Source organism: Oreochromis niloticus, linkage group LG6 (assembly GCF_001858045.2).
Source record: "Oreochromis niloticus isolate F11D_XX linkage group LG6, O_niloticus_UMD_NMBU, whole genome shotgun sequence".
NCBI classification, from domain to species: Eukaryota; Metazoa; Chordata; class Actinopteri; order Cichliformes; family Cichlidae; genus Oreochromis; species Oreochromis niloticus.
Genome location: NC_031971.2, coordinates 26,986,700 through 27,012,725, shown reverse-complemented (window position 1 = coordinate 27,012,725; position 26,026 = coordinate 26,986,700). Strand labels below are relative to the sequence as shown.

The 26,026-nt window shown below is 42.6% G+C and overlaps 1 protein-coding gene across 2 annotated transcripts; it reads right to left on the bottom strand.

Moving 5' to 3' along the window:
- Window positions 1–336: 336 nt before the first annotated feature.
- Window positions 337–26,026, bottom strand: LOC100705764 (myosin-9). Of its 2 annotated transcripts, XM_003447905.5 has the most exons (43): window positions 25,782–26,026; window positions 21,881–22,071; window positions 21,644–21,784; window positions 21,375–21,531; window positions 21,173–21,200; window positions 19,802–19,895; window positions 19,362–19,382; window positions 17,958–18,050; window positions 16,804–16,867; window positions 16,308–16,406; window positions 15,836–15,979; window positions 15,117–15,212; window positions 14,919–14,995; window positions 14,643–14,837; window positions 13,735–13,908; window positions 13,357–13,530; window positions 12,523–12,637; window positions 12,073–12,263; window positions 11,744–11,865; window positions 10,886–10,955; window positions 10,611–10,771; window positions 10,365–10,473; window positions 9,913–10,044; window positions 9,546–9,752; window positions 9,313–9,450; window positions 9,058–9,181; window positions 8,806–8,977; window positions 8,492–8,704; window positions 8,117–8,261; window positions 7,823–8,029; window positions 7,580–7,684; window positions 7,179–7,331; window positions 6,811–7,059; window positions 6,281–6,493; window positions 5,968–6,180; window positions 5,382–5,543; window positions 5,049–5,177; window positions 4,686–4,774; window positions 4,377–4,500; window positions 2,476–2,684; window positions 2,287–2,395; window positions 1,997–2,169; window positions 337–1,214 (listed from the first exon to the last, which is right to left on the bottom strand). In XM_003447905.5, the coding sequence occupies exons 2-43, from the start codon at window positions 22,064–22,066 to the stop codon at window positions 1,109–1,111; spliced, it is 5,883 nt and encodes a 1,960-aa protein (XP_003447953.1). In that variant the 5' UTR covers window positions 22,067–22,071; window positions 25,782–26,026; the 3' UTR covers window positions 337–1,108. The 2 variants fall into 2 exon arrangements, with proteins under 2 accessions (XP_003447953.1, XP_005470244.1); XM_005470187.4 differs by lacking the exon at window positions 19,362–19,382.

Genomic DNA, 26,026 nt, shown 5'->3' with positions numbered 1-26,026 from the left:
CCACAACAGTGAAATGGGAGCATGGTTGGCCAAAATCTTCCCTGAAGCTTTGCAACTGCTCCTTTGGGTACTTGGAGTACCCAACATGGAGTTGTGCAACATTTTGCCCCCCCCAAAAAAAACAAACAAACAAACAAAAAAAAACAAAAAAAAAATCACAACACACCATGACAAAGAGGAAACACTTTGGAAACCAAGATTTCAAGTTTTAAAATCTGCAGATTATCCCACAGAACCTTTCAGTCATTATAAAGTGGACACATGATTACAGAAACCAGCCCAAAGGCCGACTCTGAATCAACTACAGCTCATCAAAGTGAATAATCTCACAAGACACAAGATTCAGATGCATTTATTCTCCATTTATTTGATTTAAGGCATTTTATAAAATGTAGAACAGCCTTACAATATTGGCATCGGTGTCTTGTAATTTCTTGGTTAATACAGTCGCAGGTATTTACCTAAAATAGGGCAAGTTCAGCAGGTAGAAACTAATGTGCCAATAGAAACCATTTCAGCTGCAAAGCATAGCACAAAACAGGAGACAGATCCAATACATGATGACCCAACACCAGTAAAGTATAAAGCCAGTGCGTGGCGTGGGGTGGGGGATAACCACCTATATTACTGCATTCCACTTAGAAAGATCTGAACATTTCAGTCGTAAGTGTTTGAGTTGGCATTGTGCAATCTGGCTGAGGTATTAACAGAGTGAGAGGAAGGGCATACAGTACCGACTTTATACTGACACCAGCAAAGTGTTTAGCACAAAAACTCCCAGAACTACTAGAGTGTCCAAAACTAGCACAAAGTGACAACATTTTTTTCTCCCCCACATTTAAATCAACACATCGACCTTCATCTCAGATAAAATGGAAACTGGAATGTTTGTTTAAACAGTGATATGTGTTATGACATACACGTTAAGTAGAAAAATATACTAAGAAAGTTTATATATGTAAAGCTTTCATAGAAAACATTTGCTGAGATGAGTAAGATTTGGCCAAATAGAAATGCATTACATTTAAAGCAGGATGAAGGGAGGGAGGGGATGCAAGGTTACATTTATATGCATCATTTTTATGGTCAGAATTTCCCTCTTGGCTTTTCACTGAGCTGCAGATTCAGATGATTCACTCGGCAGTCCGCTATCTTCGTCGCTGTCCCCAATACGATTCAGGGTATGTCGCAGAGTGTGAGACACGTCTCCACGCCTTAAGAAAAAGAGAAAGAAGAAGAAAAAAAACAACATTAAAACACAAATGTAGCGATTTTGGGCATCCTTCACTTTGTGCTTTAGTCCTGGATTGCCTCAAGCTTTAAGAAAACCCTCAATTGTGCACTTTCCCATAATGCATAACGTAAACAGGCTGCTTTTGACGTCTTTTAATTCTTTACCCCTTAAAGAACTGAGCAGTCTGTGTCATATTTCAGGACTTGCAGAACACAACAACTAGGTTTGCATCAGAAGTTAGTGAGGGTGGTCTCTGCCTATTCAGCTACCCTTGGAAAACCTAGGAAACTATTCTAATGGTCCTCTTTATTGATCTATACTGAGGTGTCAAAACTCATCATTAAATGTTCAGGAAGGTCGTCAAATGTCGTCTCAATGGGGCGAGCGCTGCTCAGCTGGTAACCCGAACACACTGTCATTACTAACCATTTGTTTTAAACAGTCCAGGAGAATTTTGTGTGACACACCTCATATCCTGGACTTGGTCGGACACTCTGCATATTGCAAGTTTAAAGTTTCAAAGTTCTGAATAGCAGCCTACAGTATGGTGGGCATCGAGTTAGTGCAGCAGCCATGCCCACAATTAATGTAGATTTTGATGTTTAAGAGTTACTAAATTGTGCTTTGTATGCACGTGGTCATTATAATGCCTGTACTGTTGGCAACATGGAATATAAAACAAATTTCCTTTTTGGAAACAAAAGAATTTTCATGTAAAAACAAACAAAAAACCAACACGAGTTCCCCGATAAATGCCACTACCTAAGCTTGCTCTTCAGAGAGACGACCTCACGGTTCATCGAGTCTGCTGACTCAGCTGCATCCTCCAGCTCCCTCTGCAGCTTCCTGCGGTAGGCATTGGCTCTTGTCAACTCCTCCTCCGATTCCTCTAGCTGACGTTTCAGCTGACGCATTCGGCTATTTGCCTTTTCAGCCTGCGGGGAACAGTCAGTGTGGGAACAAGCACATTAGCAAGGAGTCAGGCTCAAATATCAGGATGTCTTAGTCCACCAATAACTTTGAAATTACAAGTAAGGCGTGATTGGGTTAACCTGATCTTTGTACTGATCCGTGTTGCGCCTCTCGTCTTCGATCTGTAGCAGAACTTCTTTCAGCTTCTTCTCCGTGCGTCTCGTCAGCCTGGAGGACTGCTGACGCTCCCTGCAGTAAACGAGAGATATGTTGCAGTAAGAAAGCCAATGCAGTATATAAAACAAACGGTCCATTTCATCGCCCCTCACTTTGACTCTATGTCGAGCTGTTCTTCCAGCTGGGCAATCTTGGCCTCTAGGGTGGTGATGGTGAACTTGTACTTTGACTTGATGGTTCCTTCAAGCTCCTGCAGCTTCAGTTTCAGCTCCTTGTTCTGGCGATCCAGCTGTGAGCGAGCGCCCTCCAGCTGCTGGGAGTTGCTGCGCTCTGTGCTCAGGTCCGAGGTCAGCTGATCGACCTTGTGTCAGACACACAGGAGAGTTACAGTACTGCTGATAACCACATGCCAAATTCTGTAACCAATCCAGTGCCTTCATAGTTAAAGTTAGACTCAATTCAACAATTCAAACTCAGTTTTTCTAAACACTTTACAGATGAATAAATTTGCATAACAACCAACTTTTCACAACAAAACTGCAAAATTACCAACCAGGTTAGGCAGGTTTTAAAATGTTGAGGTAAACGCTGGAGTTTCGTGAATGTTGAGGAATTAATTTATAGGTTAGACCCAGATTTGTTGCCTGCTCCTACTGCATTTTCCTCGGCTTAAACATTACTGTGCCCTGCTCCGTTACTCACAACTGAATGCTGGAAAAGTGTAGTTCTTTCTTCTCCTTTGAGTGAGAATAGAGCTAACGAGTTGAATGTGTTTTTCCAACAGATGTGACACTGCAGTGAATGCGCCCTCCCCCCGAAATCTAGAACCACACCACTGTCTCTCCCTCCCTCTCAACATAGCACCGTTGCCACCTGTGAAAGTCCTGACATCCCTCCCCCACCTATCAACTTTCACTCATGACCAGGTTCAGATGAGGAGACTCCACTCAGGCAAATCTGCTACACCAGACAGGGTGAGTCCCCATGTCCTCAAGGCTTGTGCCCCCCAGCTTTGTGGAGTCTTTCATAAACTGTTCATGTTGGGTCTGAGTCTGTGGACATTGTGGAGGACTAAAAATACCTTGGAGTATACATAGACAAACTGGACTGGGTTAAAAACACCACTGCACTTTACAGGAAAGGCCAGAATCGTCTCTATTTTTTGAGGCGGCTGAGGTCCTTCAACATCTGTCGGAAATGCTCCGGATTTTTTAACGAGTCGGCTGTGGTCAGCGCTATCCTCTATGCTGTTGCATGCTGGGGGAGCAGGTTGAGGGTCGCAGATGCCAATAGACTCAATAAACTGATCCAAAAGGCCAGTAATATTATAGGGATGGAGCTGGACTCCCTCAGGGTGGTGTCTGAGAGGCGGATGTTGTCCAAGATAAGACAATGCTGAATAATACCTCCCAGCCACTCTGTGACGCGCTGGCTAGTCACAGGAGCACGTTCAACGAGAGACAGATTAACAAAAAGCCCCACTGAACGACACAGGAAATCATTCCTGCCTGTGGCCATCTCCCTGTACGACTCCTCCATCTAACACACTGTAAACACTGCAATAGTTACACCCTTTTTGCACACGCTCTACAGTAAAATAGCAAATGACAAAGTTCACAGGTTAGAGTCAAATGTCATATTCTGCCTCTGTAATATTCTTGATATTTATTTATAATCACCTCTGTAAATTCTTGATGATTATAATTAAGCGATTTGTACATATTAGTGCTATTCTTAACATAACATATTGTATTGTTTAAATAGTTTAGTCTGTCACTGTTACCATCTTGGAGCAACTGTAACCCACATAATTTCCTTAGGGATTAATAAAGTATTCTGATGATTAATCATGTAGTGAAAATCTGATATTGTGGCAGACTCATGAAAGGCAACTCCTTTCATTTTTTTTACACCGGTTTTATATATTCTTAAACCTACTCAACTAAAGTGTTCACTTTATTCCTGTGATAACTGATGACCAATAGAAACACTTAACATTAAATATTTGTCCTACTTATAAAATAAGATGTTAACAATCAACAGGTGTTCCTACCTGCTGTGTGCTTCTCCTCAGGCGATCATTGACCATTTCAGTGTTGAGCTGTTCCTCCTCGAGTTCCCCTTCGAGCTCGGCGATACGAGCCTCCAGCCTTCGCTTCTCATCATTCAGCTGAGAACTGCAAACAAATGAGGAAGAGAGAAGGTGACGCTTAATGTGATGGTGTCCCGAGACAAACATGTAGCCTCTGCAGGCAAAAGTAAGACTCAAAGTTGTTCCTGAAATCCGAGTTTCCATATTTAATTTTACCATTCGTCATCACACACACACACACACACACACACGCCAGTATTTCATTCATACATCTTGGTGTTGTTGCCGTTCAGCTCCTCCTGGAGCTCATCCCTCTCGGTCTGAGCCTGTCTCTTGAGTTTTTCTGCAGCGGACAGTTCCTGGAGGAAACATTAGGCTCAAGTTTAACATACTACAGAGTTACATGTAAACAGTAAGATTGCAACACATTGAAAATGTTCTCAGAGTAATCATTTGCATTAAATGAAGACCCATTCTACAGTTCTGACTCCAGAAAAGCAGACTGGGATACATAAAGTCATCACTGAGGAAGCTTTGCAAGAAACGTCTAGCTCTTAAATATCAATTATGTTGGCTAATTTTCTCACAGTTACGTCACTCTGTAATCACCATTTCATTTCCATTGGTTCATACCTCCTGGGAGTGCAGCATAGACGCCTCCAAGGTCTTGAGCTTCTTCTCAGTCTCTTTGGCTCCGTTGACAGCTTCATCTCTGGACAAACGAAGCTCATCCAGCTCTCTCATTATGTCTTTCGTTTGGGCCTGGAGTGTGGACATGAAATGTATTTAAGGTGAACCTTTAAATACAGGCTGTCAGCTCATTTTACAAAAAATTAAGAACTATGACAATGGCCGCTAATTGGTTTTATGGCATCTTTAAAAATGTATAATAGCCTAATTTTAGAGTGGCAAGTCTCTGTATTACATTCTGTGTTGTGTTTATGGATGCACGCTTGCATATTTTACCTGGAGTTTTTTCAGCTGTTTGAGGGCGTCATCGCGTCCCTTGTTAGCAGCATCGATCTGGGCTTCGAGGTCGGCCAGGTCCGTCTCCAGTTTCTTCTTAGATGAGAGGGCTAGAGCGCGCTGCCTGCGTTCATCTTCCAGCTCAACCTCCATCTCTCGCACCTTTGAGGTTAAAACGGGTAAGAAAGAAATTATGGCTCAGCCAAATATTATATATCTGGAAAGTAATTATATTGTGGAGTGTTGGGGGAGCTGCTAGTTCTCTCCCATCATGCCTTGGGACATGTGCTGCTGTTTAGATGTTCTTGTTTTATTGTTTATGGTTACATTACTTTTAACTGTTCTCTTAACTGTTGTGTTTATACTGTGGTACAAAGTCACTGACACTTATTGTTTTTTATGGAAAGAACGCAGTACCATAAGTGAGTTCGGTTTTGTTATTGACCCTCGAAGCACAGTGTAGCACAAGCAAGTGTTTAATAAGGAGCTCCCCCTACCAGCTTGGGGTCAAACAGCGAGCTGTGTGGTGCTTTCTTGTAAAGATTCCTCTGCTTGCTACAATGTGTTTGTAAATTCTCTCTGGCACCTGTTTAACAAGCTGCTTCCTCCTCTCTTCTCCCTGCTCGTCTCTGGCCTGCAGGTCTCGCTCAACCTGCGTCTTCATGGCCTGCAGGTTGACCTCCAGACGTAGCTTTGCATCTTCTGTGAGCTGCAGCTCATCCTCGAGCTCCTCCAGCTGGATTTTCATCTCCTCCAGCTGCTGCTCCATGGCACGCTTGGATTTCTCCAGGTCATGAACCTGAAGGTGAGAAGTTTGCATTGATAAACAGATTTTGAGTAAAGTGTTGCTCATGACTAACTTCTGCTGAGACAAGTAGAGGACGGCGGCACCGTCTTACATTCTTGCCGACGTCGTCTTTGGACGAGACCAAGTCTTCCATCTCAGCTTTGAGCTGTTTGTTGGTTCGGTCCAACTCGTCCTTCAGGGTCGTCATGGTCTCCAGCTCACGAGCCAGATTCAGCGCTCGTGTCTCCTTCTCTCTGGCTTCAGCCTCAGCCTTGTCGCGTTCCTCAGCATACCGAGTAGAAATACCTTTTTCCTCTGCCAGCATCTAACAGGAGAAGAACAGCAGAAATAAACTGCTTCATTTGTGAAGCAAAAGATCCACTTTCCTCTTCAACTCAAGTGGCTGAGAAATCAGGTTACTCTACCACACCCTTAAGATTTTAAAATCGATTATGTGTGAGAGGTACATCACTTTTTGTCAACGTCTCGGTTCTTTACTTTCTCCGTTACTGTGTTGAGCAAACAATCCTTCATAGACAACAACAATCCGACTTCATATGCATATTAAAGAAAGAAATATAACCCCTAATCACATCTTACTAGAACAGTAGGAAACAGTCTGCTCTTATGGCCCTTTGATACCTGATCAAACTTCTTCTGCTTTTTCTCCAGGTTGGACACGATCTGCCTCAGATGGTCCTGGTCCACCATGAGGTCATCCAGCTCCTGCTGTAAACGGGTTTTTGTCTTGTCCAGTTTGTCGTATGCTGCCGTCTTTTCCTCCAGCTGCAGTGTCATGCTCTCCAACTCCCGCTGAATTTTCTTGCGGCTCTCCTCGGCCCCCTCCAACGACAAGGCCTCGTGTTCCAGCTTCTTCTTCATGTCTGCCAACTGAGGTGGGGGAAAAAGAAACATTTGTAGACGTTCTTGAGCTGTGGTAACTGAATCAAGGTTACAGCAGAGAAGAAGATCTCTATTGGCTGCTGTGTTGTATTGCATTGTGGACCGACCTGGGTCTGCAGAGTGGAAACCTGCTTCTCCACGTTCTTCTTGTTTTCCTCCTCCTCCTCCAGCATCTCCCGCAGGCTGTTCTGCTCCTCCTCCAGCTGCCTCAGGCGTGTGGAGAGGGAGAGCTTCTGACGAGTCTCCTCTTGAAGCAGCTCCTGTTCAGTGAAGGAAATAGAACAATATAATCCGAAGAGTATAATAACTTTTACTGGTTTGCTCAGGACTTTGACCAGTGATGTCCACCCTGAATTACTTTTATTAAAAATATCTTTTTTTTATACAAAACAGTAACATGAAATGATTATTTCCTCGAATATAATACGTGTTGCTAAGTTTTATAGCATATAAACTACAAATATAAACCATTTTCATTAGAAGTAATAATGAATTTTGGCATTTTCACCTGTGTGTCCTGCAGCTGAGACTCCACAGAAGAAAGGTCCTTGCTGGATTTGATGTTCTTACCCTCTGCTGCACTCAAAAGGCTGTTTGCGTTGTCCAACTCTGACTAGATATGATGAAAGAAAAAAAGTCCATTAAATAATAATTCATTTGCAGCTACATCCTCCTCCTGTACAAGCAGTTAATCAACTTTCTACCCCTTAAATAAATAAATCAATCACTCCTTCCAGATGACTAGTCATACCTGCATCTTGGTTATCTTGTCGGTGAGCTCCTGCCGCTGGCGCTCACTTTCTCCAAATTTGACCTGCAGTTCTTGAACCTGGGCTTCAGCCTTCTTGCGACGCTGTTCCGAGTCCCCCTTACCTTGAGTCAGAGTCTTCAGCTCGATCTGCAGCTCATTTAACTCGCTCTCCAGGGCATGCTTGGTTTTCTCCACTGATGCTTTGTTCTGCAGGAGCAACAGACATCATTTTTATTTTATTTTTTTAAGGATGAATGCTGACACCTCCATCTTCTGACCAGTTTTTAAAATAACCTTTTTGGCCTGCTCCAGCTGTTCGTTGAGCTCATCGAATGCCTGACTGTGTTTTTGCCTCATATCGGCCATCTGCTGCTCATGAGCCTTGGCCTCATCCTCGAGTGTCTTCTTCAGCTGGGCAACCTCACTTTCACGCTTGCTCCTGCATGGACAGGAGGAGGAAATAAATGACCAGAAGCACAAATGTCAAACAGTTCGTTTACATTCAGTAACTGATGAAGGGCTTTCTATCTTAGTCTTGAATCTCCTAATATACAGACTTGTATTGTTCAAGTGAACATAAACAGGCTTAAGGTCCAGAACTTCTAAGGAATCGGTCATCTCATTTTCCAATAAATTGCTGGGTCACATCTATGCAAGCCTGACTGTCACCTCAGCTCCTGCTGTGCTGCAGTGGTATCCAAAGTGTCCTCCAGCTCAGTCTTGAGTGCCTCCAGCTCCTCTCCGAGGTCTCGCCGTTGTTTCTCAGACTTGGTCCGTGCCTGCCTCTCCATCTCCAGGTCCTCCTGGAGCTCTGAGATCTGGGCCTCAAGCTCTCTTATCTTCTTCTGGGCCATGTTCTTGGCTGCAGATTCTTCCTCAATCCTGGAGGTTAGGCAGAAAGAGTTAATAAAACAAAGTCAGTCTTCCTTTTGTTAGTTTGAAATGCAAACAGTAAAACCAAACGAATTAAGTATTGGACTAACCTAGCAAGTGCAGCCAGGAGTTCCTCCTCTTTTTTGGCCAGCTGAGCTCTGAGTTCAGCAATCTGGGCCTGCAGGTCTGCAATCTGGTCATGGAGCTCGGTCGAGTCTCCCTCAAGTTTACGACGGTTCTTCTCCAAATCCTGGCGCACCTTCTCCTCTTTTCTCAGACGTTCTGCATTAAGAAAGAAAAAGTAGGAAAACTGCAATCGACTCACAGTGGATTCAAAAACAGTCTCAATGATAAACACTTGCCCTCCAAATCTGTGATCATGGCTTCATGTTTATTCTTGAGTTTCTGCAAGCTTTTGGACTTCTCTTCCTCCTCAGCAAGGTTGGTGGTGAACTCAGAAACCCTCTCCTCCAGCAGTTTTTTCTCCTGAGGTAAAAATTCATAAAACATATGAACATTTAAATTGTTGTTATTCTGCTGGAATATTTCAGGGTTAAAGAAATATTCTTTGTATTGTGAAATCGTCAGTATGGGGATGTTAGCATGATGTACGACACCTTGTTAAGCTTGTTGTTCTGGTCATCCAGCACCATGATGTCATCCTCGAGTTTCTTCAGCTTGGCATCTGTAGTCACTTTCTCCATCTGGAGCTTCTGCCTGGCTGCTTCCTCCTCATCCAGCTGCTGTTCGAGCTCCTGTATGAACCAATAAATACAAATAAATGATATTAATACCGTTCCAAAAGAACATTTTGATCCCTCTTAAAGCCCGACGCCAGGACTTTACAGACCGTGATGTTCTGCTGCATCTTTTTTCTCTCATTTTGCATCTGAACGACCCTCTCCTCCTCTTCCTCCAGCCGAGACTCCATTTCATGGAGGATTTCCTCCAGCTCCTGCTTCTTGATGGCCAGACGGGATCGCACCTCCTCAGCCTCGGCACAGAGCTCCGTCTCAGCCTGAAGCTGCTCCTGAAGAGCCAATTTCTCTGTATTCAGCTACCAGAGGAGAACAAAGGTTAAAGCTCCAAGCTTCAGAAGACTTCTCATTGTGACACATGCGTTGCTATGAATTTTTTTTAATGTTCTAGGTTTAAACTTTGCCACATTCACACAAGAGAAAATTTAACTGATCAAAAGGTTAATGTGTGATTCTTACCTGTTGCTGCTTGGCCTCATATTCTTTGATCAGCTCCTCAGCCTGCTCTTGTTTCTCCTTCACCTTAATCAGCTCCTCTTCCTTGGCCAGCATCTCCTCCTCCTGCCGACTCACCTGCAGCAGAGGCTTCACCTGGAGGAGAAAAAAAAAAAAAAAAAAAAAAAAAGTGGTGAAATGGCACTCAAGGGAAACTAAAAGCAAGAAAAGTGAACCTACTAACACTAAAATAACAAAAACTGATTGGAGACAGTTTGGCAAGTTCAGGTAAACTCCTAAAACTAATTAATTAATTAAATTTAACTTTAAGTTTTCTAAAACAATTAATGTCATTTGTCACAAAGGGAGTGGCCTTGAAACCAATTAATCTGGTCTGCTTACTTTTGTCCCAAGTCATCTCTCTAACCCCACCCATGAAAAAAACAAAAAACAAAACACTAATATTCATCTGTTACCTTGGTGAAAAGTCTCCACCACTGCCAGTTCCTGAGTTTGAGGTAGGCGGCGCAGTTTCGCTGGATAACCCTCATGGCTGTCAGCTGCTGCTGTCTCTTGGTAAACGCTCTATAATTATAATAACAAATAAAGATTACTCTGCAGACCAGATTATGAGAACTGAGTAAGAAATCACAGCATGCTACAATGTTGCCCATGTGCAAAGGTGCTAGCTGAAATAAAATAACACAGCTGATGTCTCATACTTGCGGGCCACATATCCTCTGCACCAGGCCTGGAAGCTGATGATCACATCAGTGATCTTTATGTCCCTCTCCTCCTCCAAGTAGGCCAGGACTCCAGCCCTGAAGAACACTTTGCTCTGACCGATGCGGTACAGGTTTGGGTCGAGCTCCAGGGCTTTGATCTGACATGCAGAAGTGTTTCAGTGAAACATAAAACAAGACTTGTGATGAGTCCTCTTCCTCTTATGATAAATTGACAGCTTCTACAGCTGATCTGTTGATTGTGTTGTTCTTACCATGAGCACACAGGCTTGCTTGCCATCCATAAATCCCTTTGGAATAGCGGTAGGAGTGAGGATTTCATACCTGAGAGAGAAGATCACCATTAAATAAATCAGCAGATAAAAATGCTGACACTTTTAGGGTCAAAACTAATCTGTAAAATCAAATGCATGTAATGGAACAAATAGGCTGTTTTTTTCTGTCCTTTCCTGTTATAAAACCCCCCCCCCAAGTGTACACAATATAAAATTAATTTTTACTCTGCATCTGAAGTGTTGAGCGTGCAGAACTAGAGGGACATCCTGAACACTTCTGATTCAAATCAAATGTAGATCATTTATTTTCATGTTTGTGACCTATGGATGTTGTGAGACTGGTTCAGTTTGTTTATTTGAAAGAAAACTAAGAATAAGTATTTGTATGTAGATTTGACAAAAGGTGTGGTTTGATCCAGTTTACATTTTTAGTTTTTGCACTGCAAGATAAATTAATATAACCCATTTCCTAAAGGGGAAATATTTTCCTCAATTACACATTTACCAAAAAAAAAAAAAAAAAAAATCTAGTTGTTGCCTCAAGTTAAGGAGAAAACAATTTTGAGTTTATTTAGCATTCAGACTGCTGTTGTTCTACTTAGACACTGAGGTGGTTTAATTAGGATATCAACATTTAAAGAATGAATACAATTGAAATAACAGCCCATCATTCTTGTATGAAATGCCCTCATGGGAGAGTTTATTTAGCGGTGGATAAAAATGAGCCTAAACCTCTTATATAATGTATAGAAAAGTAATTAATTAAAACAAGATGACAAAAACAATCTGCCTTTTTTTGTTTGTTTGGTTTTTTTGGTTGTTTTTTTTTAAACCTACCTCTGTCTGAACTCCTGGAAGACGATGCGGTTGGGGAAGCCCTGTCTGCAGATCCGAATTCCCTCTAAGACTCCGTTACACCTGAGCTGCTCCAGAACCAGGTGAGCTTCCAGTTTCCCAGCCTGGAGGAAGAAACGATTGAAAAGATGGATTCATGTGTTCCATTTATTAATCCTAGAAATGCTGTCAGTTTCATGGTTCAGATAAACAGGCTCAAGTTGGCAGATGCACATGAACAGTTTTAATCACGACACGTGACTGATGCAACAGTTTATCTGCACCTGCAGTGCTGAGAAATGCATCGAGTGTGGCATCAGTTTGTTCAGTACCTTCTTCTCGTGGTTCGGGATGATGCAGCGGACGAAATTGGGGTTGGTGTTTCTAAGGGTGGTCATGAGGTTAGTCAGCTGCTCCTTGTAAAGCTGACCCACGGTGCGGAACATACCCTTTCGAGTTTTGAACGCACCCTGCGCAGAGTCCGACATTCCTGCCACCTTATCCAGGCCAACGATACGATCCACTGTTAAGATGCAGAGCACAACTGAGTTCAGCTGTGTTGATCATTGTGTGACTGTTGGCTCTTAATGGTGCTGACACTAGTGAAGCAATACAATTTCAGATTTGTTCTAATGAACCTTAGTAGTCTGTCTTTTGCATTACATCACGCAAAAGAATTAAATTAACTTTATAAAGCTAAATTTTTATGCCTCACACTCAAAGAACTGGGCCTCTTGGATACACGCGCACACACTGCAGATAAAGTCAGTCACATGACCTACCATCTCTCCACAGGTCACAGGTAAACTTGTCTGTAGACTGGTTGAGCAAAGTGGCCACACACTCATTCAGAGGATCCATGTTCTTCATCAGCCATGCGTTTGCCTTGTAGTCCACCTGCAGGAGACAGATGTAAAACAACACAGGATGATCAGCAACCTCGACCTTATTTTTAAGTTTGTGCTTCAAATGCCCCGTTTTATATAGAAAGAATTATGAACCTGATGCTTTGCTGCAATGAATAAATCATGCACCTGGTAAAGGTGTTTTTGCACTCCCGTGACCCTGAACTGGATAAGTGGTTCAGAAAATACACTGATGGATGGAATGCTGTGTGGGCTGTCATTTTGCTGCCATCTAGTGGCACGTAGAAAGTACAACACAAGTTGTGACCTTAATATTTTTTATTCAGTTTTATTTATAAATGTCCAAGTTACAACAGTTGCCTAAACCCAAATAATCAGATGATCTATGAAAACACACTCGGCGACGGTGAGAAGGAAAAACTCCCTTTCAAAAACATCACAAAGTGAGTGCCATCTGACTCAAATACAGCGTTAGAGTATCTGAAAATTACACTCATCATTTAAGAATAGCAATAGTGCAAAGTAGTGAGGAGATGGAAATACATGGACAAAGTAAACTTATAATACATCACTCCCAAAGTAGTTTGTATTCTTGTGAGATAAGCCTTGAAATCACTGTTGCTGTATTATTTGCAGGTTCAGGAGCAAATTTATAAGATTTCAGTTACTACTACTAAAAATGTTGTGTGTCATTTATTTATAAAAATAAATACTAATTAAGACTAAAATAAAAATGATTTCACATCTGACCTTTCCAGCATAGTGAATGATGCAGAAATCTGCATCATCCTTGAGTTTCTTGGGTTTCTGGAACTTGGGGTGTGAGCCCTGCTCCTGAGACACCTTCTCCACAAACGACTTGTCAGTGGCTTTGGGGAACCAGCACTCTTCATCCAGCAGGGCCAGGATACCAGGAGGACCGGCCTGTAACACACACACACACACACACACACACTTCAGAGGAATCCACTTAACCATGAAGTTTGGTTTCCATGCCAGAATTATTGCACAACTGTTTGCTGTGAAGAACGTAAGCGGAAATTTCTGCAGAACACACGTAATTCAATCGGAGGCGTCACTCCAGGTTAAGACCGTTACTGCCAGAGGAGGAATGACAAGCTTACGTACAGGTTTTTCAATGAGGTCGATGCAGGGCTGCAGGTCGAGGCCGAAGTCGATGAAGCTCCACTCGATCCCCTCCCTCTGGTACTCCTCCTGCTCCAGGATGAACATGGTGTGGTTGAAGAGCTGCTGCAGCTTCTCGTTGGTGTAGTTGATGCAGAGCTGCTCGAACGAGTTCAGCTGCACGACACAAAAAAGGACAGAGTCGTTTCATTAAATGGGGGGAAAAAAAAAAAAAACCAAACCATTTTTTCCTTGTAGAAATAAACTGATTATTTTTAAAATAATTTACATTTATAATATTTATGCTGAAAAATCATGATGGGGTTACACAGTTTGAACTGCTAAACTTGGTGTAGTATAAAAGTATATACACAAGTTAAATCTTTCGGCTGCTCCCTTTAAGGCTTACCACAGCAGATCTTCTCCTACCCCCAACCCTCTGCATGTCCCTCCCTACATCCATGAAGCTTTTGTGTGGTCTTCCTCCTTTTCTCCTGCCTGGCAGCTCCATCTTTAACAGCCTTTGTACAGTATATCCACTATCCCTCATCTCTCTGTGTCCAAACCACTCAGCCTGGACTCTCCCTCTTTGATGAACTAATTTGTAATCTTGACCGTCCTGCTCACCCCCGATGAAAATCTGAGCATCTTCAGCTCTGCCACCTCCAGCTGCACCTCTTATCTTCTCTTGTAAATGCCACCGTCTCTAAACCATACCTCATACGATCGCTACCATTTTATAAACCTTCCCTTTCACTCTCACTGCTATCCAGATGTTGACTGTCCCTTGCTTCAGCTGGTGGATCCCTGGTATTTAAACTCATCTGCTTGTATTATTTTGATTGAACTTTTTCCTTCCCTCTCTCTGCAGGATGCAAAATCAAACAGACAATATTTAAGACTAAATGTACCTCAAAGATCTCAAATCCAGCAATATCCAAGATACCAATGAAAGAGGCTCCCTGCCTCTTTGTCTTATCCAAGGCCTTATTGATTCTCATGACCAGCCAGCGGAACATCCTCTCATAGGAGGCTTTGGCCAGAGCCTCGACTGCAAACTCGGCCTGCTCCTGAGTCTGGGCCTTCTGCACATAGTCCCTGCCAACCTGGAGAAAGGAACAGGACAAATGTGGATTAAACGTGTTCCTAAAATGACATGACACAACAACGATCACAGGTTTTCAGACCTTGATTCTTGGAGACAAGATGGCGCGTGTGAAGTCGGTCACATTGATGCCGAGCAGGTGGCACACTTTCTGAGCAGCTGGGGGTGAAACACTGGTATCATATTGGAGCATGCAAAGGTTGCTGCGAGAATGAAATGGCATGCAGCTGAAGGCATGCATAGAGGACAAGACGATGGTGGTGTGTGTAAATGCGTATACCGGTGTCGTCGGGCATGGAGGCCTGGTCAGAGTTGCGCTCCTTTTTGAAAGTCATGTTCCCCAACTGCAGCACGGCAGACACCACCTTCAACAGGCCTGACCAAGAAACAAAAGTCAGTGTCTGCATGTCCGGTCACCTCGAAAATTAAAAAACACCCAAAAGATATTCTGACTTATCCGGGAAATCAAAGGCATAACTAGAACGCCGTTTTAACCCTGCGCTGTAACCTTCCACATAACCTGACGTCCACCTCCCGAGGCACATCAGGTCGACCCAGCCCCCAACAACTGAATGGTGTAGGAGGTCATGGTGTAAGGTTGTTCAGTCTAAAATTAACCTCAATTTGTAAAAGTAGTATGTCTACTCTATACACGACCTGACCCAACTTCCCAAAGCTTCTCTAGCCTTTCCCAAGTTTGTGCAACAGCATCATTGTGATGTCACACCAAATCACACGCATTAAAGTCTTTTCTTGAACTTGTCACCCATCTTATTTAAAGAACATAAAAAAGCATTTCATTAGAATTTGAAATAAATTAATGCCTAAAAATGGGAGACTTGAGAACAAACAAAACAAAACAAAAAAAGAAAAGAAACCACAACACCACCACCAGTTAAGATGTGTGTGGAAAACCTTAGAAAGCATCATTAAAATCAATTAGTCACAAAATTAACTTGCAGATTAACCGATAGTTAAAATAAACAAGATGATAGGTACCAGTTATTTCCTCATCTGGGATGCTCATGATGTTAAAGGCCTCCATGGTTTCAGCGTACAGGTCTTTGTCCTGCTGCCCGGGAATGGTCACGTGTCCGTTGGACAGGAAACGGTACTTGCTGTAATCCTCCAAACACAACTCAGCTGGATAACAATGAGAAGGAGAGAGAGATTTATTCATTAAGTACTCTTCATTTTATTTCTGTAAAGCTGAAGATTTGAGCCTTGCATTGGCTCAACCGCAAACAGAGCTCTGCACAGTCACAGTGGCTGTAACGACGGAGCTAAGAAAAAGTGAAGCTCCATCATAGCGGCCCAAATCAGCCATTTCTGATGCATTATTATGAGCTCTTCATAGATCACAGTGATTAAAAATGTAAAGCACATGCAGCTGGCAGGGCTGGCACAGTTACTTGGCTCTGTGCAGCCTGTCATTACATTCATGCTGTGACAAAAGGGTTTCAGTGCTCACAGCGCAGCTTCTCCCCGGCTCCCGTCAGCATGTAGTAGAAGATGTGGAAGCTCCTCTCGTCTTTAGCTTGTCTGACAGCTCGAGACTTCTCCAAAAGATCTGACAATTCAATCAAGGACAAAACATCAAAAGGAAGAGCAGCAGCACAGCGTCATGTATAAGAAAAACCAGTTCATGGTAAAGGGATTAATTTAATCTGTTTGGCACCTTTGAAGCTCGGATTTTATTCATCACTTGATCTGAACTTCAGTCCTTTTCTTACAGGAAGGCCAAATGTCCAGACTAATAATTTTAATGATGCATAAATCAGAACTTAACAGGTGCAAGGTTTGGCAAAGAGCAGAGACGCCTACAGAATTTTTACATTTGTGAGGGTGGCCAGTGCCCCTCTTGGCTCACCCTCACTGGCGCCCCTGGGAAAGAGGTGTAAGATTTTAAGGGATCATTAGCTCTTTTTTCAGATTAGGCCAGAAGACACCACGTTTTAAAAGGATACAAGTTTCAATGTTGGCTCCAACGATATAACCATTGACATCAAAGTTGATCCTGATGAATTTTCCCTGAAAAAGAATTTTTTTATTTTTAAATCCACCACAAAAAGATATTAAATCAATTTTCACTGAACTTTTACAGACTTTGTCTGAAAATAATCAACGCATTTGGACCAAACAGCAGGAACTTCTACTCAGGCAGCATCTTTCACCAGTGTGAGATCCAAGGTGGACCATTTCCTGGTAGTTGTATAAACATGTAGATAACCTTTTGTAACTCAGATTCTTTCAAAGTTGATATTTCGATTGTAAGTACTATTTAAGAAATACAATTTAAAAAAATAAAAACTACACTATTATGTGTAGTATGTTATGTTTATATGTGAATTTTGTGTTTGGAGGGAAGAATTTTATCATACAGAGAAACAAGTGTCTTTACTGCACATGTGACAATAAAACTTTTAAAAAAAAAAATTTAAAAAAAATTGATGTGCACCACGTTTCAAAAAAAAAAAAAAAAAAAAAAAAAAAAAAAGTGACTCTTAAATGTCAATGTGATTCTCCCAAAATGTGTCCTGAGTTTATGAGTGAAAAGATTTAAAAACCCTGGTTGTGTCTTCTGGATTTCCCGGTTCTCGGTCATCCGGGTTGCAGAAGTTTAAGTGCTTGAAATGAACAACATGTTCACACGTTACACTGTTTCAAAGGGGTGAATGAGGCCATCTAGGTCCACTGTGAATGAGCATCACTGAACAGCAGCTCTCAGTTCTACAATGCAGTCTTGAAATCTCTTCCCCACTCACACCTTGGCTCATGTGACCCTTAATGACTCGCATGATTACAGGGTGGGTGGGTCGGCAACTCTCAGGAGTTGGTATTTAACTTGGAGAGTCACAGATATTTAACCCATCAGTTTTTAAAAGCTGAAAAGACCTCCTGGATCAGAGGAGAAACATCTTCAAGAACTACAGAGAGAAGTCCGCATGCCTTCAGCAGACAGGCGGGGCTTTTAGTCCAGCTGATCGCTGCATTCATCCTAAGTTCAAGTGTTGATGCTTCATACATGCTAGGCAGAAAAAGTTGGTAGCTTCTGCTGTTTGAACCCTTTTCAAAGCTTGTTTTGAAAATTTAAAGAAAATAGAAAAAGAGCAGCTCTTACAAATCTTGAGGAGTTGTCATTCTTTACAGTCTTTGCGTTGCCGAAGGCCTCCAGGATTGGGTTTGCTTGCAGCAGCTGCTTCTCCAGTTCCCCCTGAGAGAGAGAAGTCAGAGCCACGACAGAGTTGGATTCAGCGGTTTAACGTGACACTCAGATGGACGCTGGTCAAGCAAGCGCAAGTTTAAACCACTTTTCCTGCAGCTCTGTGACTAGCATGCGGGAAACAAACGTGCAGTGACTTATTTACTTTATTAAAAACAATTGTGTCTGCACAATTAAAACAACAGCCTCAGGAAGAGTCATATTACACACACTCCTGCACATTCCAGCGCACATTCCCACTGCACAGCAAGCCCGCTCAAGCACAAAATCCCTGTAAGACTTTGTCCATGCATGCACAAACAAGGGATCACAAGCAGCACACATGCAGGTTAGTCAAAAACTCCAAAAGGAAATGCAGGTAGATTCCAACAATCGGCATACAGTTACACAACAATGACGGAGATACTGAGCAAACAGATAGCAAGCTTAAAACTGCTGCTGGGTGTAGTGGGAAATGTTTCACATAGACAAACACTATTGTGCAGATCAGCCTCAGATAAAGTTACTGCTCAGCTGCTCTGTTGTCTCGTTTCCCTTTATTTCCTCAAACCACAACACATTCTTTAATGTGAATGGAATTTTTTTTGTGCAGTGTAGCCATCTTTATTACTTAGGCAAAAACTGAAGCCAAATTTAATGAGAATCAGTGAGGAAGTGCAGCACTGACCGAAGTGAGAAAAAAAATAAATAAAATATATCGCCCTTAGTGGATTAGGTTTTTTTTAAAATTTGCTTTAAATTTTTGGAACACAAATTGCCAAGTTGTTGATCATAAATATCTGATTAATTAAAAATGTAATCAATAAAACTCGAATTTGTGAAATAATATTCAGCTGAAACCGTCAGAGTGGCCTCGATTGGAAGTTACTAATCCCAATCTTATCATTTTACACACCGAATACAGCCAACTGTGAGCTGTTATATAATAAATACAAAATATGGAAAGTGCTGTTTTTAATGGGAAGCTTTGTGCCAACCTGCTTGGTAAAATTGTGTTGTTATACAGCTGAAACTAAGATGAAATAACATGTTTTGTGGGTTTGCAGTTTCCACATGCTTCAAGTCTTTTTGCAAAGCTAACTGCTTGATCTTAATGAAGACACAACTGGTCTTTCCTCAGCCAGAAAGCACACTGCCCCAAGCTGCTCCTGTGAAGCCATTATAATAGTTAGTTTTGTGTAATCTTGAATACATTTTGTTCAATGTGTAGAAAAAAAAAAAAAAAAAAAAAAAAAAAAAAAAAAAAAAATGGTTAGTAGAGAAAACTTGAGCGGACATTTATGAGGTCATAAATGAACTCACATGTGACAACACAGCAGAGCCCTGGAGAAAAAGTAGAAAAAAGAAAGTTGAACATATTTGATACCATCTTCAGTGCAAGCATTACATAACTGCAAAGGAAACCTGCAGTCACCTGGCGACTCAAGAAATGATTAATTAAGCAGTTTGTGTCCGGTCCTGCTGAATAACCTACATTTAACATGAGTTGTACATGAACACACACACGTGCACAAACACATCTGCGTTCCGCTTCAGTTGGAACCGCCGCAGAGGTGAGGCGGGCACGTCGAGGCCTGAAATAGGAATGCGGTCGCACACAGCTTTCTCGAGTAAACCACATTAAACATATGGACTAACAAGGAAATCTACTCATACTGATGTCAGAAGAGGGGAGGGAGGACAGAGCGGGAAACAGGGTAATTCAACGTTTGTGCAAAAGGAAGCGACGATGATTTACTAACCTGGTCTTTTTTGGACTTGAAGGATGAGGCGACATGAGCAAGATACTGAATGACTTTCTTGGTGTTTTCCGTTTTTCCTGCCCCTGACTCCCCGCTGCAGCAGAGAGATTTACACACATACATTATGAAACATTTACCATTGATAACTGAAATAAAAGCAACAACAAGGCACAGAAAAATATAACTTTGCAGAAATTTAAGTAAATACTCATGCAGCTTGACGTTAAAGTGATATATGATGCAATTCTATGGATTTATATCAGCATAACCTTAAGGCATAAGACATTTATTTAACAAAAACTAAGCCAAAATGCAGAAGCAGTGTGTGAAAAACTAAAGTACACCTTTGCTGCTTGTATAGGAATTAAGATTGCAAGTAGCAGCCAGGTGCCGCTATTTAAAAGCACTTTATTGACTGATCATCTGCGAGTATTGAGCGCCTCTGTAAAAGCGGAAGTTTTGCCAGTTTGCAGGGCTGACGCATTCAGATGTGAGTTGATGTGATGACGACGAGGAAAGACATCAGCAGCGATTTTAGAGAGTCAGATGCTGCTGCCTGTCAGTGTGGGGTTATACGGTCATTTCCAAACAAAGCATTCAAAACTGACAATCTTCCCAGGAGAGGAACATTTCAAAGTCAGACCGTACACTGCTTGAAATATCAAAGTTCACAACAGTATCGTTAGAAAAAGATTGAACAAATACGGCTGTTTGGAAGGTCTGCCAGGAGAAAATAACATCTGTTGCAAAGTTACATCTGAACAGAGCAGTGGCCTTTGGACAGACGAGACAAGAGTGGAGAAAGTCTTGTCAGCATCACATTGATGAAGACTCAAACATGACACCACTACACACCTCATACAAATACCAAACCCAGTGTTGTGGCGTTTGCTTCAGACTTTAAGAGAGCTGTGAATAAACCAATGCCCACAAACCCCAGTGAATGTGGGGTGGACTTTTCCACGCTCTGCTTCTGCGTGTTGGCTTCATTTTCCTTAAATAATGAACCGCTTTAACGTGTAATGTGTGGGCGGTTTTTTGTTTTTTATTTTTTTTATTTCATGAAGTCTTGACAGGCGCACCATCGCCACCTTCAACCGAGGTAATGACAGTGTTTTTATTGCCTTTGGGAGTCTAGAACAATCAAATAATTTAGTCAAGTGTCTAATGGAAGACTACAGTGTTTGCATGAAGGACGACACACTTCTAAAAACTGAGACATCAAATTTTTAAAATTAAAAAACAAAAAAAGCTTAAAGTTGTTTTTTTTTCTGCGGGGTGGGGGGTGGGGGTGGGGGTGATGCAGCAATGATTGCAATTTGTGTCAATAGCAAAAAAAAGAAAGAAAAAAAAGAAAAGAAAAAGACTTGCGTGCAGAGGATGGACTGATCTTCACGATCTGTAAAAGAGGAAGACGAGACTCCAGATCAGGAACAAAAGGTGAAGTGTGTGACATTTTAAACATTATTTTTCCTTAAGCGTGTCAGTAATTTTCTAATTACATCGTTGAACGGTACATCATTGACCTGATGGAGTATGGGCGTGTTTAAAACTCATTTTACAGCCGCGTTACCCTGCATCATGCTCCTGTAGGCCGTGTCTGTGATGGCGTAGATGTGAGGGGGCATCTCGTGCCTCTTCTTGCCCTTGTACATGTTCACAATCTCCTCGCTGTAGATGGGCAGGTGCTTGTACGGGTTGATCACAACGCAAAAAAGGCCGGAGTACGTCTGCGCGAGAGAGAACACGAGGCCAGTCAGTCGACGAGGCGCAGCAGCAACATCGATTTCAGGAAGATCGGCGACATTAAAATGCAACAAAAACAGATCCCTGCCCACTCACATAGATGAGTCCGGAGTAGTATCGCTCCTTGAGGTTGTGCAGCACAGAGGCCTCGTTCAGGCAGGTGAGCTCCGCCATGTCCTCCACCTTGTTGAATTTGGGTGGGTTCATCTTCTGAATGTCATCCTTGTTGAATTTCACCTGAGATTAACAGAAACGGAGTCAGGCTTGCTGAACAAGGCTGGGACAGTAAAAAGTACACACTGCAACACAGGCTCGTTGATTCTTCAGTTTCACCTTCTTGCCAGAGTCCGTCAGCTCCACCACGCACTCGTCTCCCTTCTCCTCTTTGATGGAGCCGGCCTCAAAACCCATCTTCTCACTGGGGACCCACACCAGCTTCTTGGTGGCCCAGTCGGCCTGAGCCAGAGGGTCGGTCACCGCACTGCGGTCCCCATACAGGAACTTGTCTGCGTCCGTCATGGTAGCTTTTTTTAAAAAAACAAAACCAAACAGAACAAGAGCGTTTTAACAAATATCAAAGCACTGTGACAGTCTGATCTTTCACATCTTACAGACAAGAGCACTGAAATTATTGGGCAAAAAATAACTTTCTGTGAGAATTAAAATACCTCCTTACAGAGGGGTACGCACATTACTTTGCAGCAGCCGTTTCTGTGAGATTAAGATTATTTTGTCATAATTTCTTGCAGGTACAGCGAACAAACTCCTGAGTCTTGAATCACAAGCTCCCAGAGACGCTGCAGAGTTTACTGACCCCAAAACCACAGTCGAGGCAAAAATACAATTTAAAACGCAGATGACTCATGAGTCCAAGTCACCTACACAGTCTGTACAAAAAACCCCGTTTACTGTTGTGCAAGATTTAAGACCATCCAAGTGACTGTGCACGTTTGATTCATTGAAAGATTTCTACATAAAGGCAGGCTTACGACACTGAAGGCAGTGTGTTCACAGCGGCAGCTTTGTTGCATGTCATCCTTCCTGTTGTCTCTTGTGTTGTAACTGAACAAAAGACACAAGTGTGACAACTCGGAGTAAATAAAAATATTCAGAATAATGATTCAGATCAGACCACCGATACTGAGGACTGTGCTACCTCAGCTTATGTGTGTGCGTTTGTGTTCTTTTTGAAGATGATGAGAACTGAACTGCACCACAGGTTTGGACATATCTGCTCTGCAGCTGTTCCCCGCAGTGTTATTATGACCTCTTTTCTTGCAACCACCTTTAACTTTAAACCAGAGCTGGGACAGCCAATCACAATCCAGATACTAATGTCGGGATCGCATTAATGACCTGAGGCTCATCACAGTCAGACAAAATGATTAATCTCTTTTCAGCTGCGCTCTGCTGTACGACTGCTTTTATTTTTCTACCTGTCCATCTTTTATTCCCCATCAGGCCCGCATTCCTTTCTCACCAACTCATTACACAGAATTCCACAAATTCCCGACTCCTGCTCATCATCCGTGACCCTCTGTTCCAGCACAGGTGATAAATGTGCAGCTATGCTGCTCTGTGTAGAGCCTATATATAAAAGGCCTGATGGAGGTCTGTGGAGGGATGCTTTTGCACTCAGAGTGGTAGAAAGGAATGTCGGAGCAAGTCTGGACAGGTGGAGAAATGTGATTATTCCCCAGCCACACCCTGGAGAAGTATCAAGGCTGCAGAAAGAAAAAGAAATGCCCTGAAAGACATTAAAAACCTAAATAAATAATCAACTGGATGTGACCTTGCCAAGAAAATTTGCACACAGTGAATGCAAATTAAAGTTATTGACAGCCAGTTTTCTTCCCCCATTAAAAGAGTTTCTGTTCAGATGAACACTGATTTATAATCTTTTACTTACAGCTTAGAGCTTTGAGTCATGCCCACTAAACAACCGTTTCATTTTCTGTCAGAAACAGGCCCGTCTGTGACTGAAGCGTGCAAAATCTCCACTTCATTTGTTGCACAAAAATAAGAGACAAACCAGCACTGATAAAAGGAGATGATAAGCTTCTCATAGATCAAACTATTTGGATCCGGTTCTCACCCCTGATGTTCAAAGCCTTTAGATGACTTAATCTAGTGGAACATTTCCCCTTCCTGAAGTCATATTAGAAAAATCAAACATTAGAAAACCAATGTTTCAGCTGCATCACGCAGGGCGGAAACTACTGAACTCCAAGCAGAGAGGTCGGGAAAGAATTCAAAACATCACACTCAGTGTAGATACTGTAGGTAGAAGATAAAGTTTTCCACACATCAACACCATCCTTCGCCGATTAAGGATATAAATACAGGTTGGTTTTATCTAATGATCCTGAAATGATAAGTTGGGCTGTAAGATCGTTCATCATGAGTGCAGCCTGCACACCCTCGATGCTGAGACTCATTCAGAGGAGCCGACATCTCTTGGATCAGGGGGTGGACGATGGAAAAACAGCAGAGCGGTGTGTGTGTTTGTTTGTGTGCAGAGATAAAGGCACAGATAGAGTGCGCGAGTGCGCTTAGAGTGAGGGATAAAAGGGATCAGTGGAGAAGGTGTCATCTGTGTCTCTCCTAAGTTCATTATGTGCTCAGAGTCTTGAAGATCAGTGGGGGAGGAAGAGGAACACGCTGACATTTCCTCTGCTTGAATTCAGGACTGAAATCCTGCAGAACGTCGTGTGCGTGAAGCTAAGCTATGACGGCTAAAGTCTTACACTAAACTTTTTAGATTCACATGCTTGTGGCTTTTTTGATGAAGCCACCAATAGGCCAACTTCCTCAGGAAGTTGCACACAGTGCCTTTGCACATTTTGACACGGTGGAACAAAATGAGAAAATGAGCTACTTCAGTATTCTCTGCTACTCTTTTATCATTAAAATCCAAACATTAGCTATCGAAATCCGTGTCCTGGTGAACCTCCGCTGAGGTCGGGATGAAGCTCGACCACATCTGAAAACAGATCCACCCTCAAACACCTGCAAACGCTCTCCTATTGTCTGCAAGGGCCCGTTTAATCCACCTCTCTTGTGTTCTTCATCACGTTTTCAGCATCTCCTCCACTCGCCTGCTCTCTTTTGTTCTTGGCCGCCAGTCAATCCCAGCTTTATCTGGGCTTCCGTGGCTCTTACCTAACACAGAACACGAGTCCTGCCGTCTGCAGCCTGGCTGCTGATACGAGGCCGGTGGGGTGACAGACTGAGGAGGAGATGTTGTTGAGAATTGTTTAAAATGTGACTGAAGTCACAAGATGTTTGATATGTGAAACGATCGTGGCTGGAAGATGTAGATGGACGAGTGAAAAATAGGTTAAAACAGAAAAGTCAACTTTAAGCCGAAGATGTTTTGCATTTCACTTTGTGTAACAGGCAGAGAGCTGACTGACACTGAGGGTGAGATGGCAGTTTTTTCTGCAGGACCTTGGCTGATTTTGTGGTCACAGTGAAATATAATTACAAAAGAGGAAGAATTGATTATGATCAGCAGCTGGTTTTTGCAAGATATGCCCTTCATACAATTAAAAAAAAAAAAAAAGGATCTTCTTTTAAATAATTCATGTATGTGCTGCTGCACTGCTCTTTGTCCTCTTTGGTGTCTGCTCTCCAATTTTGTGCCCTGAGGACAGACACAGCAGCTGGGTGTGTGCAGCTTGTTACATGAAGGAAGTCAAACAACTCATTTTGTGCAACAATGACAAGAACTGCATCAAACTCAGTAAATAAGGCAAACGTGAGCTCTCGGTACCTCAAATTACTTCAAATTCTGTTTGTGAAATTTGTGCCATATTGTCATCATCATCACTTCATGCAACCTTCCACTCAGTTCATACAGGCCACCAAAATAAAACTTTTAAACTACAAAGTTTTTTCAGCTGTTTGAGGCTAAAGTTCTGAATTATTGTTTAAAGCCCGTTGAAGTAAAGCTCTCTGATTGTTGGTTTCACAGGTGTGAGAACACAAAAACGCCTGCAAACTCGCGTCTCCGCCAACAAATAAAAAAAGTCACTTTAAATTGTTATAGAAATAATGCAGCAGTCAATGAGACGATAATGGAGCACGCGCTTCACCTGACGAGAGCACCTGCCCAGAGCACCTGCCCAGGTGTGAGCCATTACATATCCTATCTCTTAATTTCTTACTTTGAAGTCTTCGCTACAGCTAAAGCATTTCTATCTCTCTACCTGCAGGAAACGAGGGGACACACCTGATTTTCAGCTACAGGCACTGCAGGTGTGATGGGTCGCCTTCCTGTGTCCGTGTTAGCAGCAGCAGTACTCCACCACCTCCTTCTCGACACCTTCACAAAACAAGCAGCTGCTCAGGAGGGTCCACAAAAACACCACCTCTCCGCTCTTCGTCGCGTCTTCAAGTGTCCGCTCCGTCAAGCGCTCCTGCTGCTCAGGCGTGGATCAGCGAGGATGCACCGACTCCACCTGGGATCGGCCCAGT

Excerpts from the sequence above, each read along its gene's own strand:
- LOC100705764 (XM_003447905.5), bottom strand. The coding sequence starts at position 22,066 with ATGACGGACGCAGACAAGTTCCTGTATGGGGACCGCAGTGCGGTGACC. Across the intron at positions 15,213-15,835 it reads CCCAGATGAGGAAATAACTG|GCCTGTTGAAGGTGGTGTCT; the intron begins GTACCTATCATC and ends TTTCTTGGTCAG. Across the intron at positions 12,638-13,356 it reads TCATTCACTATGCTGGAAAG|GTGGACTACAAGGCAAACGC; the intron begins GTCAGATGTGAA and ends TGTCTCCTGCAG.